Source organism: Vanessa tameamea, chromosome 20 (assembly GCF_037043105.1).
Source record: "Vanessa tameamea isolate UH-Manoa-2023 chromosome 20, ilVanTame1 primary haplotype, whole genome shotgun sequence".
Taxonomy (NCBI): domain Eukaryota; kingdom Metazoa; phylum Arthropoda; class Insecta; order Lepidoptera; family Nymphalidae; genus Vanessa; species Vanessa tameamea.
In genome coordinates, this window is record NC_087328.1 from 9298168 (window position 1) to 9315232 (window position 17065).

Here is a 17065-nt window from a genome sequence, read left to right on the forward strand (position 1 = left end):
GACTGTCTACCTAGACATATAAATAATCAAAGTGTGGGTGTAAATGCACAAATCTTCCAGATGTACATGAATATTGCTATTTACAGGTAGAGGAACGAAAACGTGCAATATGGGAGGCGTCGATATCCCGTCGCGAAGCGTTGCTGCAACGCGAACGCGATCGCACCGAACGATTGGAACGCGCGCGAGCCGCTCGGTCTGCTCCGCGGCCGGCGTTCGCGTTCGGCTCCTCAACACCGAGGCTATTAGAGCCCGTCGACTCGGCTGGATTCTTTTGGGCCGCGCGCAGGTATGGACACAGTTTTATTCTTAGTCAGTATATTTTCCTTATTTTATGCTGGATTATTAGTATTGAACTCGATAGGGCTAAGATTATATAAATTATATTTTTTTTATTTCTTTTATGATTATTCATGTTATTTGTCATGATAATAGAAAAAAATATAATGCTTAATAGGTTTAACATGGATAGCTATTTTTTTTATCTTTTTTTTTTTATTTAAAGTAGATGCGCTTCGCTTTGTTTTTCGAATAGGTCCCCAATAATTCGGGTGTCGGTCTCGTGATAGTGGTAACCCGAAATGATTTTTTCATACACTAATTTTATTTGTTTTTTTTTCCACCACCAGTACCAACCCCATAGATCAGATGAACTTTTTTGAATCACTGTAAGCAGTTTTATCTTTTTTGTTACGATCTTTTACTTCCTATTAATTTTACTAATATTTTATTTCATTGAGTTGTCTTGTTTTGTAGTATGTATGTATTGCTGGTGCTAATTACGTAGATTAAACAAAATAGTATGTGTATAGCACGTCTTGCATGATTGTATTGATTGGAACTATTTAAATCGATGTTTTCATACGTGCCAAAATATCGTTAAATAGTTACTATCAATTTGTAGTTGTTATAAAGTAGTAAAATTGAGTATTCGTTTTAAAGTGTACATAATATATTTGATAACACACCCAGAACACTGTTTAACACTTATGGAATAAATGATGTTAGCTACTTTGTACCCGCTAACGTCGCGTAATGTCTACATCCACTGAGCCTGGACTAGACAAAGAAAGGAGCAAATAAATCTTACCCGGATATTGTAGAAAGTATTTGCAACCGTTCAAAATGTTTAAATAAATACATTTTAAGTACCCATTTGACTATTTTACGTTCTTTGTGACTTAAGGTTTATTGCGACGTCGTTGTATTGTATTTTAAATCTTATTGCCTTAAGAATAAGTTTGTTTTTTTTTTTATTATCTGAGCAATTTCGAGTTTGTGTATTTGCGTTCCGCTTTTTCCGGACTTAGATGTACAGAGTAATAAATGCTCAGATAATAATTGTATTTGTTATTTATTTAAGAAATTTCAGTCCGTTCATTCATCCATTATATTTTTTTTATTAACATTTCCTATATTATAAATAAAGTCGCCGAAGGGCAAATAGGCCGCCAGATGGTAAGTGGTCACTAGCTCCGATATACATTGGCGCTATAAGAAATATTAACCATTACTTACATCACCAAAGCGCCACCAACCTTGGCAGCTGAGATGTTATGTCTATATGCTGCGAGTTGCTGGCTGCGCTCGCCCTTCAAACCGGAACACAGCAATCCTTACTATTGCTTGGCGGTGGAATGTCTGAACAGTCGGTAGTACATACATACAAACAAGTATAGTAGTGCATTAAGATATTAAATTAAATTCATATAAATGTAATCTACTTTAAATAAGACAGGATGTTACGTAAACGTTTCAGATACTCAATTGAAATGATACCGTAGGTACCAAGAATCTGATTAAAACGACCTACATTCCAAATTTATACACAAGTCTGTCTCGTCTCATAGATTATGTACTACGTTGGATACGAAATACTATTAAATAATCACGTATATATTTAATGATATACGACCTTGAGGGTTCAGTTAGATACTTAACGTTGTATATGTTATGTTTGTAACATGAAAACATACTTTACTTTTTAGTGGTGTTGTAATTTAAACAGGGTAATATATACCTATATGTTTTAGAGATTTTTTTGTGACAAAATACATATATATGTAGGAATCAAATAAATTATATTAGATAGTATATAATAATGTATCTTAATATACTTTAATAATGGATAAGAGGTTTCTTTTAAAAAATCAACACAGTCTACAAAAAACGCAAAATATTGTACCTACCTATATAAAATAAAGATGGCGGCTCCATTTAAAACAATCACCAGAAGTTATTTAACATCCGATTACGCTAACAAGAAACCATTCGTTTCGCTTACAAATGGAGGATGTAAAACTCTGGAACGGCTTTAACGGCTCGTAATTCAAAATGGTTTGTTCACTGATGTACCTACACTAAGGATTCGTTAAATAATTTTCATTTTTAAGCAATCTCTAAATAGCATAAAATAAAGTCGCCTCGCGCCGTCCTTACTTTTAAATTACTCAGCGAATTTTGATGCGATTTTCATTAATAAATAGATTTATTAAATGAGAAGGTTTATATGTATAATACGGCCCTATTGTAGTAGATAAAAGCCAAGAATATCTAGCCGGAAAAAGCTATTATTTATCTTTGTTCTAAAATTATATATGTATCAATCTGAAAGTTATAAACCCTTATTGTACCAGTCCGAAACCGGGGAACCAAGAATATTTATAAATATAAACACTTCGCTGTTTAAATTTTCCGTTCATAAAGCTGATATTGATCGGCTATCTTATCGCTTTCTAGAATTACACACATACATACACGTATTGCACACATATACGTAGATAGACTGAATTGACGACGATTATCTTTATATTTACAGGGAAATTAAAACGAATTGCGTAGATTATAAATCATAACTATCATTACATACATTTGTTTTGAATTCGATTCTATGAAAAGATGTTACTGTTAGTCGCCCTTTATTTTCATACTAAGATGGACAAGGACAGCCAAAAGTACAAAAAAAAAATTATGTATTTGTGTTTAACTTTTTTTATTTACAATTTGTAGCAATGTGTACGATGATTGTAATTTAAGGGAATATTATTAATATCCCTCAGGTCTGAAATGAATTTTCCTATCTTGTAGGAGATTTTTGATAAACAATAAGTATGTGCAATGATTCTATATATAGCCTATTTCAAACATTTGAATTTGAATTGTCGCGATTTTATTGGTCGAGAGCTTGAATTGTCTATGACATTTATTATGGATTCGCGAAAAAATGTCTACCAAACTATTGTCAGAACAAGTAAAACTATAGTGGATATTAGTATTTTAGTGGAATAGTTTTGTATTATAAATAAATATATATTAAATAAAAACTTTTAATTAATATAATAAGAATAACTACTACCTCTAAACGAAATCTATTAACACAATCGAACATTTTGTTGTAAAAAATAATGTATAATACAAAATAATATTTGTGTTGCTTGTACAGTTTCATTCATAATGATGTACACGCTAGTTTAAAATAACATTGAATATATTTTAAAAATTGTGTTGTTGAATGTACTCAAAAAATTTAAATTAAAGTTCAATAACCTCAACTAACTGGCTGACCCTTCCTATCGATGTTATGACCAAAACGACATCATTGTGTCCGTAAAACAATGGATTTAATTAGACATGACAAATTTTACAATAACATTATTGCGTCATAAAATTTTGCATAACAACAGAAGTTTTATTTACTTTATATATATATCTGGATATTCGCCAGACGAAAATTAATAGTTTGGGACGTGGACTTCTGACAAAGGCAGAATCCTTTAAGTATTCGTCTGACTAAAATAATTTAAAAAAAAGCGGCCAGACTACCGGAGGTTGTTATTACGCTAGATGGCGCTGACGCTTAACCGATCTCCATGGCAATTTATATGTAAACACATGCAGAAGTCTACCGGGTTTTTTGCTAGAAGATATAAATTCGATGTTTATCCAAAACAATTTGTACATATTGTCATACAGTAAGCCGATGCCGATTTCAGGTCTATGTAATTATGTATATATGAACTTAATACGTAGTCGTAAATAATAAACGTATAGTGGAAAATCCGTAGACTAACCTAGTTAACTTATTATTCTTTATTATAAATAGTTATCAATATATAAGTGATATGTAGAATGTGAATGTCTGTGAATGTCAAAACTAACTAATTGCAAATACATTTAGAAATAATACTAAATAGTATTTTTTTTTTAATTTACTTATTTTCCCCCACTTTAAAGTCTTCTTTCTTTACTCCTTCTCGACAGAAATAAAACTTTTTGCTCCTCCTATTTCCTTGACATGTATGAAGTTTGAGTAATCTTCGCATGATAAAACTGTTAATATTATTTGAAACAACCATGAGTCTTTCGATAAATAAAACTAACCCATATTGCATTGATATAAGGTACATTTTTTTTATATTATTGTTTGATAATTCCAGGGCGGCATCAACAACTAATGTGATGTTCGCGTCTGCGCCGCTCACGAGACGCGCGTCCGCACTCCAGCTCGACACGTCCGATACTGATAACAAAGGTAAATAAAACATAAACATCTCATTCCATCTCTTACCATCTCTTACTATATCTTGTCATCTATTAATCTATTCTCTCTTTCTTTCCCTATTTGCACTTTTTAGAAACGCTTCATGGGGCCTAATTCTTAAAATTATTTTTAATAGAAATATGAAATATACAATGTAAATATTTATAATATTATAGATTTTATACTTAAAATATATTTTGTAATTTATTTTTATTCCAAATTTAAATTTGTTATTTTTTATTATGCCGCAAAGGAATCATGTTCACGAGTCTATGTAAGTAAAAAACTAAACATAATTATGTAAATTATATATTATCATGTCATGTAAAGTCACGTACCCGACACTATTGACTTTTCGACTTAATTGTTACATAATGATGTCGCACACAATGTTATCTATAGATAATAAAAATAAGAAGTTTATTGTTTTGGTGTCTGTACGTGGGGACCGTTAACAAAATATTTAGAAATATTGTCTGTCTGACATGTACATTAAACTAAAGGAGTAGCGCTTAGTGATAGATCGTGGGGCGATTCTGATATTTGTGTTTGTTAATTTTATTAATTTTCACCTCTGACTTTGTAAAAATATAATTTTCCACGAAAGAGCCTAGGATTGACCCCGTACCTTCTATTCTTGGATACTTCTCTATACTGTCCCATTAAAAAACCTATACAAGAAATCATTTCATATAAGGAAATAATAGAATTATCAGATATTCAACTAAAAATACATCTTAATGTCAGCGGTCGGACTATATCTCTATCATTTTATACCAAAGCTATTATTAGCAAATTGCCTCCGCTTAAGTAACAACCGTGGCTTGTCTAACAAAACCCCCCATCCCTGTATCTCTAATCCATCCATTACTCTTATAAGTTTTAAACTTATAATTGTTTCCAATCCTATGTAAGGAAATATTTTACAAGTAATTGTCGAGAATACGGAATGAGCTAAAGCTATCTCACCAATGTCAATGACGACCTTGTGCGTTATGACGTATATGGTAATACTGGTCGCAATCGTTCGGTCTTGTCGCGTTTGTTGATCGAGGTTTAGAATTATTTTATGATCGTCGTCATGTTGGTGTGGCTATAATTAATGCCGATTTTTCTAGAAGTTTTAAAATGTTCGATATTTACCATTAACATACTAATATTGTTTACTTTGTAATATACTTTAGAAATAATCTTATGAATATTTTTGAGTATTCCGCCATTTATGGCTATGATAGTACTCAACTTTACACAATCAAATATTGAACCGATTGGTATTAATCTTTAAACTCTTTAATGAAATTTTAGAACAAAATAATCTTTCGTTTCACTAAATTTCAATTTTAATTACTAATGCTATTGTATAGTTTGAGTTAACTAATTTAATTAATAATCAAGGAAATACCCTCTCATAACACGTAAATAAAAATAGAATAAATAATTCCAGACGAACCCGACCGTTCCCCCCAACCCATCTGGTCGTCCGTGGCCAGACGGCGCACCGACCTGGTGCCCACGCTGCCCGCGCGACCAGGTAGGGCCTACTCCATGACGCGCCTCGACAAGATCCCCTCGCAACGCCCGATACACTCCGCGTCGCCTTCCATGCACCACCTCAACAGGAGCCGTACGTATATCTGGTCTCATCTCGTATAGAATCAGCACGGTTTGGGCTAAATGCCACCAAATAATCTGTTATATGCGACAAATTTTCCCTTTTTTTACCCGTGACGCTTAAACGAATGTCTCATAGCAGCGAACTAAATTGGAATTTTTGTAGGATTTTTGTTCGATCAGAATATTCGGATACACGTCCATGCAAGTATAGAAAAATCGGAAACCGTTTTTTGTCGGAATAACTTCTGATTCTGGATAAACTCGATGTTTTTCTTCAATATGAAGCAACTTATTTACGTATGTTTAATTCAAATTTATAAGGTAGAGAAAGTTAGGTTAGATTTTTTGTAAGTATATGTGTTGAATTTATGGCTTGATAAATATGTTTTACTTTATAAAATGACTAGTTTCTGAAACACTGATCAAAGCAAGATTAAATTTGACTTACATAATCTGAAAGGCGACCGTTCATGTGAATGTCAAATGAATCCGACTTTTTGTAGATTAGAGACATTAACTTAAAAGCATACTTTGTATGTTAAAAAGTATGAACAATCTTGAGACAATTTGCGATCGAATTATCAAAATTTATTAATACTTAGTGCTTATTAATTAGTTTGAAGTTGACAATTTGTATTTTTTTTTTGTTGTGAGTGATTTTGTTTGAACCTTTAGTATCCCAATTTTACCCTTGTATTCAAAAATTTTATTTTTGTCAAGCTGTGCTGATTCTACCCATTTATCTCAACGCTTTCGGTTGAGGCTTGCACCGGCGGGTCTTCACTGGACTGTGATTAACTTGGGCTTATCGCTTCTGCGGGTGCTTACAACGTTACAGGATTCTCATTTAAAGTTAAACATCTCTGTCATCATCATTGAGAAGAATAAATCCGATTAAATCAAAAGATATATTTTTAGCATATCATCATTTCATGGATCATTAAATATTTATACTTTTATCTGTAATGAAAAATGTATTCTAAATTATTGTTTTAGAGTATAAAATCGCTTGCACTTGATATAGAATGCCAAAGGCTTTATCTTTTAGTGTGTCCTTGCTGTGTGACCGCTGTATTATCTGATATGCATTGAAGCTAATGTTTACATTATAAAATTCGCTTTATAAAATGTGCTAATTTGAATTTGAGCCCTTAAGGGGACTACAAGAGCTAAGTGCCCTTGAGAATTGCACGCACACACTTACAAAATCGACAAAAACGGCAAGCCCGTGAACTAATGGTTAAGCGAGGTAACGAGGTTACGCCCAAATATTCTAATAGATGGCGCCAAACCGAGCGAAGTAAGATCAATCATAAATCTCATAAAAAATAGATAGGACAACAGAATTGTTTTTATTTCTTTCGATGTTAGTTAACGAATGATTATAAAAAAAACTGATTCAATTAAACTTACAATATTTTTATTTATATTTTGTACACAATAAAATAGACAGTTAGTTTTAACCTTTTTTTCTTTTATTTATATTATTATACCTACCACAATTAGTTCTTATACTAAATATTAAAACATACCAATTTTTAATATTTTATAAAAGTTTGATAATCTATTTATATAATAAAATCGTAAGTGTTCGAAATCTGTAGTGTAGTAACCGTGGGGTAACATATAGCGTAGTGTTTGTTCGTTTTATTAATATCGGTTCACAAAGAAAAAAAAAATTCAATTAAAACAAAAACATCTAAATATTTACAAGAAAAAAATGTCGTCAAGTCGATTTGGTTGAATCATTGGTAAACTAGGTTAATCATACTAGGTTTAATTATAAATCTCATAAAAATAGATAGGATATTAGAATTATTTGTTTTGCTTTGGACTGTTATTCGAAAATGATTAAATAATAAAACTGATTTAATTAAACCTAAAATATTTGGATTTGGTACTACAAAAAAAAAACATTTAGTGTTAATTTTTTTATTAAAATATTTTATTTTATTTCACTTGTATGTATGAATGTATGTACGTATGTCCTGAAATCTTGCAATCAATATTACACCTACTTCCATTGAAGCTATGGAGCTGAAAGTTGGCACACATATTTAGTCTCGATGACAATCCACGATTCATGAATTGCTTCCATTTTCAATCTAATATGGCGGACGTTACTAAAAATTACAATTTTTGAATTACGTACAAATGACACTTCTAAATATTCTAGTTCTCTGGTTCACAACAATTACATTATTTTTTTTATTATTAAAATTAGTTCATACATAACTTTAATTCCTATTATAAACAAAATCGATAAAATTAAACTCTTACGCAATATAAATAGCTTCCGTGTTATTGTTTTCGACTTTCTTTATTCTGTAAAAAATAAATATATGTTAGTAATTATATTTTTATTAAATATAAAATTATGTATTTAAAAAATATGTATCTAAATATGCCCCATAGTACTTTTAATGAAAAATATCAAATTGCTTCGAGATCATGGGGATCGAACGTAGTCACTCTCAATTGATTTTATCCTTACTTTCACCAAATACTCTATCATAATATTTGAAGAAAAGTTCGAAAAATCTGATTCTATGCGAACTGATTGCACATTTTTTCTAATAGATGTTTTCAATATTCATAATTTATAAAAAAAAAATATGTTTACTAAAAAAATACTCTTACCTTTTAATATTGTTCATAAGTATGTTCGGCGCTTAATTTATATAAACGTTTTTTAGTTTTCCTCACGCGTTTCACTTCATTTCCCATATTTACACAATTAAAATTTATGACAAATAATATAATAAAAAACAAATGCCTAATTACTACTACATTATTTTAACTTAATATATTTATCTACAAGAAAGAATAATATTTATTATAAGAAAACATGAAACAATGAATTTACAATTAAAATTACAAAAAAATATTTTGTTACGTAATGAGGCTCGTAACGAAAAGATCGACACGTCTATATAGCATCAGGCCTCGGCCGGCAATGTCTGTACACGGCGTTTACGCACACATGCGTACGAATTTTGTTCGAAAATAAGAATATCTGATTTAAAAAAAATCTATTGAAGTTATTAAAAAAGTGACGCAGAGGTTAAATAATATATTGCTTGTAGAATAATCTGACAAAAAACCAGAATTATTGAATGTATATAAGTATAGTTTTTATTTATTAAAAGATTTTTTTAGAGGTAACTTTGTGATTTTTTTCTATCGTACCAAATTAATTACATCATGTTTTCAAAATAGCAAATAACTAGCATGTATCCTGAAGATTATCATATATTTTTTTCATTTGGTTTACTGCATCGGATCTTATACTTTTTAGCATTATAAAACTTGCATTTAGCTCATGTAGTCCCCTTAATAACTGACTGTCTCCAAAGTCTCCTTACAATGGTAACATTTTATTAAAATATTTTTTACACATTTGTTCATGAATGTACACAAAAACACTTTAATATGTGTGTGTATGTTTTATATAACATTAAGAAACATTGGTCATCCATGATCATTTACATACAAAACATTATGGGATCTCTTCATATTTTCGCTCCTATTAAGTCTTCTACCACATCTAAAGTCTATTTCAAAATTTCAAGAAATTCGGGTAATCAGGTAAACTTACTTTTTTATAAATACAGAATGTCGCTATACGATGGTTTGGAATGAACAGAAATATCTTTAAAAATGTGTGCTTTTTATTTCAATTTTTGTAACTAGAATATGATTTTGAGTGTTTATATATCAGCCACCTTGTAGTGACATAAACGTATCTCTATCTCCATTTCTTTGGTTATGGAACTGCTGACTCGAGGTAAGATGGGACTCCTAACTCTTTCTATACTTTACTTATATTACAAGAACCGACCTGGCCGTGTTTAACGAAGATATCTATCATTTTAATTTAAATTATATTATGTTTAATTTTATTAATAATTATGTACACTAGACAGCTAGTTTAAAAATGCTTCGAGGTATAAAATTTATTTAAATAGTACTAATATCACAATATTCGCTGATCACACACAGCTTAACTAACAAGGTTATCTTTAAATACACGATTCACGACACACTCGACGATAGCAATGGCTCGGAGTGGTATGTCATAGTAATAACAATAACAGCATATGCCATCCCAGAGACCCGGTCGGGCGACACGACGCCCGGCTCCCGGCCCGGTAGCGCCATGTCCAACACGGCCGTGGTGCGCCGAGCGTCGTCCGCGCCGCGCAAGCCGCGGCCCGCCTCTATAGCCGGTACGGGTGTTAACACTCCGCGAGGTAAATTTTACTCTGTTACGTAGGACGTTGGGTTGGTTTTGCGGTGACACGTACGTAGCGGCTGACGAAGCCTCTTGTAACTCGTGCTCGAGTGGAATAGGCTTCGTCGCTTAGGACTTTGGTTTGAATTTTCATAGAGACGTGAGTAGTTTTTTAATCGTGCCATTGAACTAACGTACTGTTAATTTTTTTGTAATATCATTTCATTCGGAGATAACGAAATACGTCGTTCAAATAAGTACTAATGTTATTTATAATAGAACTAATTTAGTTTAATTGATGTGTTTTTGTTAGCCTTACATTATAACGATTCGCGTTGCAGTTTAACAATATGTTCGCTTACTCTTTAAAACTGAAGAAGTTTTGCTTGTTAAAATGTTCTGCCTAAAGTGTATTTTAACCCGTTTTGTTACAATAACAGCTTCGACATATGTGGCTATATTTTGTATGAATAACGCTACAGTTTAACATTAATAATAAGATAAGTACATTCATAAATATAAAAATATCATTAATTTGTATAATAGCTTACGGCGGGCTTAGACAGAGTTACATAAAGAAAATATTGGATAAATTAGTGCCTAAATAAGTAACTCGTCAGATCTGTTTTATTGTATTCGTGTACTCGTGGATCGTCCGAGCCATGTAGACAAAGCTTCGTCGATTTAATAACTATCGAATGGATTTTGTTCAAGTCCGCAGGCCTTCCATACTACACTAATATACCCGTGCTATCATAAATTAAAATCATACAACCTCGCCTGAGAGTCGCCAACGTCCGAGCGAGCACTTCCCGTATTGTGACCGAGCCGTGCGCGCAGGTGCGGACTTCGGCGCGGACACGGGCGCCAGCAGCGCGGCCACCACCCCGTCCGTGTCGCGCGACGCCAGCGCCGTGCACGTGCGCGCCGCCTCCACGCCGCGCCGCCCGCGCCCGCTGTCGCTGCACGCGCACCGACACGGTACACACAGGATATACCCCTTTACAAACCATATTACAAAATCGAATCTGCTACTTGCATCTCAAAATAGTATTTATGACTGCACCTTTGCCTAGTGTAATTTTTTTTAAATATTTTCTCGTTCTTTTCAACAGCTGGTCCGCTCGGTCCGGGAGAAGGCAAACCGCCTCTCCATAGAAAACCAAAGCCATCCAAAGATCACGATAAGGTGAGCGATAGTTGAATTTTGTTATATCACCATTCGGTGTACAATACGTATATAAATTACAAAAAATAGTGACTTTGATAATTCGAGATAGTTAACCTATGTAGTTTAATAAAATAAAATACGAGAACACTAACACTACCGTTCCCGCAGAGCTCGGGCAAGTCTCTGTCGGCGTCTCCGGGCCGCACGCTGTCGCCGTCGCCCGCCAAGGAGCGCGCTCGGGACGCCGCGGACGAGGTGCGCGCGCAACAACTCGCCACACATACATACATACATACATACATACATACGTACATACATACATACATAGTTACATACATACATACATACATACATACATACATACATACATACATACATACATACATACATACATACATACATACATACGTACATACGTACATACGTACATACATAGTTACATACATACATACATACATACATACATACATACATATATATATACATACATACATACATACATACATACATACATACATACATACATACATACATACGTACATACGTACATACATACATACAGACAACTTTGCTTTTGCGAATTATAGTTACACTGTAGTTTGCCCGCGTTTTGAGAAGGGGGAGGACAGGCAGGGAGCAGGTGTGGGGGTTTTCTGTATTCTCTTCTGCGCCTCTAACGTGTATGAAATATGTAGTAATAAAGAAAAAACTTTTTCGCATATACAGGGTTCTTGGTAATTCGACGTATTCCCGTTAGGAGGTAATAGGGGTGACTATTTGCGATAACTTTAACCCCCATGCAAAAGTGAACCATTTTTGAGTTATTGCATTTTTTAGATTTTTTCAAAATAAGTCAAGAATGCAACTTCAAAAATTTATTAAAAAAAAGTATCAATTAAAATCTATTATTTTTTCTGATTTATAAAAACGATTAAACACTGGATATTTTTCAATATTTAAACAATAATTATCGGTCCAAATTTAAAAATGCGAGACGGAAAACGATATTATTTCAATATTTTTTATATTTTTCCCTCAAATATGCCTGAAAAACAAAAAAAAAACATTATGAAACTTGTTATTTTAAAAACATAATCGTTTACTTAGCTTTCCGAAAATGTATAAAAACTAGGAATTTATTTCAAAGCAACCGAAATAAAATGATCAGAAAGGACGCTGGTGGAAATTCGTATTCGAACATGACCGAATTCATACTAAAGGTCGCTCTTTAAAATTCCCACAAAATTGATTTAAAATAATAACCAATGTAAAAAAACTTACATATTTACTTAACTTACTTACTTAATACAAATTTAAAATAAAATTTAGATACATAAACAGTTCAGTAGCTAAGTTACAATTAAGATATTTTGTATTTATCATTTTAATCCTGTGCACGTTATTTACGAAGAGGATGCTGAAAGAAGAGTTGCTTTCTGTAGGTTCATGCTTAATGAGGTTTTAGAAGATGCATCTTTTTTGAAAAAAATCTTTTGGACCGACGAATTCAAATTTGATCAAAATGGTATTACTAACTACCACAATAAATATTATTGGAGTGAAAAAGTGGCAAAAACCCTAATAATAAAATATTTTTGACTTCGTCCACTTCAAATGAAAGTTAAAATATTTAAAGTTTATATACAGTCAACTAGTTCAGCAAATCTATTATTTTCTAGAATATTATCATACTCATCATTTAATTTTATTAAAATTATAATTTCAGAATGTTATTACACAGCCGGTATCAGACAAGTGTCAAGTCAGTGCATTAGAGGTGACACAGAAGTTAGAAGCCCTACAAATTGGGGACCGCCAGGTGAGGAAAATACTCTTTATTTAAGAATCGACACCTCCATAACTGGAGAATGGAGGAGATATTTGTGTTTAAACATTTTAAACATAATAAAACATATAACAATGGTGTCCAGCTGGCCTATTTTAGGCACTGTGGCTAGTCTCGCGGGGATTAGTCAAATGTATATGATATAGATAATAGATTTATATATATATATATATATAAAAGCGTAAAATACCACTCAATGATTAATTACGAAGACCCAGAAACTATAACACTTACAAACTTGAAATTTGGCAGATTCCTTATAAGGTGTATGTCCGCTAAGAACAGATTTTACGCTGGTATTGTGTGCTGGTGGTATGGGCTTGGTAGTTTATAAATATTTTTTTTGACAGATAGCGTGAACTGTTTATTATGACTGACTCAGTTTTATATATAAAACAATAAACTCGTAATCTTCAGCTTTAAAAGTTAGCCACTAAGGGAAAAAGCCCACCTTTTTTAGTTACAATCGTCATTAAAAACTAACTAGGAGTTCTGACTTCTGAGGTAACGAACATAAAATAAAACAAAATCAATTGACATCATTACATATTACCAATAAAAATCATTTCAGCAATCAAGCGAAATCAAAGAAAACATAGTGAATAGGCCAGAAACGAACAACGAACAGAAGGTACAACAAAACAAAGTGGAAGAAAAACAGATAGACGTACAGAAGCCAGAGAAGGAGAGAGAAGATAAGAAGGAGGAGAAACGAGAGAAGGAGCCTTCGCAGGAGAAGACTGATGATAATGAGATGACTGGTGAGTTGGAAAAAACCTTTTATGTTTATTATCTCCTTTTTAACAATTTTTTGTTAGTTCCTAAATTATAATCAACTTATAACTATTAAATACTCCATATGTTGCATCACATGGCTTAAAGTACGATTAGCTTTTTACCGCGGCTCTCGATTCTGAACGAATAACTTACTTCTCAAGTTTTTACAGTACATCCCTTTGCTCGGCAAGCCTATGGTTCCGATATAGGCTTACAATGCACTACAAGTCCAGTATAATAATGCGTTCAGGGAGCTACTGCAACAAATACGATTCTATATTCGCTTCGTATGTGATTCCTTATTGTAGTCATAGTGTTTTTTTCTCTCTTTTTCTTAATTATTTTTTATGTTTATAACAATTTAATTGTTACTTATTTCGTATAATATATCAGAAATTTGATATTTGTATTGATTAACTATCGAATTAATACCGTTTGTTGTATAACCGAAATAAATAAATAAAAACATTGTATCTATGCTTACGGACGGACGATTTTAATTTTTTATGCACTCGAGTAATTTTTTTAATGATGATCATTTAAAGGAGGAATTGCATCATCAGTCATGATTGAAAAGGTGTATAGTCTCTAATTGTAAAACTCGTACAAAACTAAAACTCTAGCTATTAACTATGATCGATTGTTTTGGTTATAAAATAAATTAAAATCATACTTTTTTAATTCCAGCGTCGATGACTGCACGACGGATCACAACAGAAGAAGAAGCGAAGGCCGCACTCGCTGAGCGAAGGAGACGCGCTCGCGAGGAGCTCGAGCGACAGGCGGAGCTCGAGAGGCAGAGGTGAGAAAAATATTCGTCGTCACCATTTCTTTGCCTTCTTCTTTGATCTTATTTGAGCGGTTGATATAATGGTTTTATGTTGGTTAGAGCGTTGAACTTTGTGAGCGTCCGACGAAGAGTGGCTTTGTTCTACTGTGTACACCACATTGCATATCAAAATTTTATAATATCTAGTTTTAATGAAATTTTAGATTGAATGTGAATTGCATCTTAATATAATATGTAACTACTTCCCTAACTAACGATTGGATTGAGTTTAAAGATTTCTGATTCCTCAGTTATTATGTGTATATTACGACGAAAAATGACCTAAATCTCCATCTTTGATTTCGGATTTTATTTAGTATTGCCAGCAACTATAACTCAAAAAATATTATTTACGAAATTAGATATATGATAGAATTTGTGGTATGGGCAAATAAAATAATTATGTTAATTTACCTTATTCACTTTCAGATTACAACGTGAAGCAGAAGAGGAAGCAGAGAGACAACGCCTAGAAGAAGAAAGACAGAAACGTGAAGAGGAGGAAGCGAGAGAGTTAGCCGCGCTGCAGAGGAAAATGGAGGAAGAGAAACTAAGGAAAGCTATCGAGGTACATGGGAAATCGAAATGTATAAAATTTTCTCAAGACTCATCAACTAGATGAATTGTCGCCACTCATTGAAGTGAAAGGATATAAAAGTGTCACTTTCGTGTGCAGATTCAGCAGCAGCTGGAGAAGGAGGAGGCGGAGCGGCGCGTGCGCGAGGAGGAGGAGCGGCGGGCGCGCGCGCGGGACGAGGAGGAGCGGCGCCGCGCCGCCGACGAGGCCGAGCGCGCGCGCCGCGAGGAGGCCGAGCGCGACGAGCGCGAGCGCGTGCTGCGCAAGCAGCGCGTCGAGGCCATCATGGCGCGCACGCGCCTCAAGAAGGCACGGGAGTCTATATGCTTGCGCATTCATTCATACACGTGGTCATTGTAGCGTAGCATTTTAAAATAGAAAAGAGTATTATTATTATTTTTTTGTCATAGTGATTGGAATAGGCTATGTAAATTCGAATACACTTTATATGTAATATAATATCTGTTATCGTGGTATAAATGAATTTTAATGAATATCTTACATGTCGATACGAGATCTAGAGGTCGAGAATTGCCCTGCAATAAATGTAACATTTCTACAACTGTAAATATTGAACGATTAATAACAGGCCACGTATTCATTACAGCAAGCTGAAGAAGACAAGAAGCAACAGGAAATGAAAACGCAACAAAACCAACCAGCTACTGAGTCTACGCCTGCCAACAATATTTCTACATCTAATGCTACCCAGAACAATGTAGCACCCGTAAATAATACACAGGATACTGCAGCATCTGTTACAAATACTGCCCAAAATAGTCCAGCACCTGTAACTAATGCAGCCCAAGAAAGTGCAGCACCTATAGTAAATACTGTACAAGACAATATAACTCCCGTAGTAAATGCAGCAGAAGAAAGTTCAATGAATGTGTCGCAGGATACATCAGCATCTGTAACAAATTCCATTCAAGAAAGTTCAGTAGTAACAAATGACAGTGCAGCAGCAGCTACTATCGCATCGGTAGATAGTGCAGCAGTGACGAACGCAGCACCTGGAGAAAATACAGCAGTCGAAACTATGTCTGTGGATACTAGTAACGGGAATGTACAGACAGGAGATTTGTTACAACTTGCCGCTAGCCAGGTTAGTTAAATTCGTTTATTAATCAATAGAAGAACCTTTGTCCAATATATTTACAATACCTTTAAATTGTCTTGCTAAATGTTATCTTTGTCAATATCTACAAGTGTGCTGTTACACATGGGTCACATGAAAGTAGAATCTTTTATAATATCTGTTTCAAAGGCATATTCAAATTGTTAAATGATTTTTATGATTTTACCGTGATGAATTACAATAATGAAATAGTCAACTGTAATGAGTTCAGTGTTATGCCAAATTAGCTAGAAATGAACTGTACTTTACAACGAGAAACATAGTGAGTTACACTTATATATTTCATTAAATTTTGACTTTGTATGTTAATTTATATATCTTGTAGCATATCTAAGTACT

At 33.3% G+C, this 17065-nt stretch overlaps 1 protein-coding gene across 1 annotated transcript in view; it reads left to right on the forward strand.

The window, feature by feature from the left end:
- Positions 1-17065, forward strand: part of LOC113401674 (MAP7 domain-containing protein 2-like) — a 45372-nt gene that overhangs the window by 23952 nt on the left and 4355 nt on the right. Inside the window, exons 3-17 of the mRNA XM_026641671.2 lie at positions 87-289; positions 630-668; positions 4437-4531; positions 5985-6164; positions 10267-10407; positions 11229-11369; positions 11504-11577; positions 11728-11814; positions 13286-13378; positions 13977-14166; positions 14870-14984; positions 15441-15579; positions 15688-15897; positions 16196-16543; positions 16577-16693. Coding sequence (XP_026497456.2) covers positions 87-289; positions 630-668; positions 4437-4531; positions 5985-6164; positions 10267-10407; positions 11229-11369; positions 11504-11577; positions 11728-11814; positions 13286-13378; positions 13977-14166; positions 14870-14984; positions 15441-15579; positions 15688-15897; positions 16196-16543; positions 16577-16693 — 2172 coding nt within the window. The remainder of the gene's footprint in view (positions 1-86; positions 290-629; positions 669-4436; positions 4532-5984; positions 6165-10266; positions 10408-11228; positions 11370-11503; positions 11578-11727; positions 11815-13285; positions 13379-13976; positions 14167-14869; positions 14985-15440; positions 15580-15687; positions 15898-16195; positions 16544-16576; positions 16694-17065) is intronic.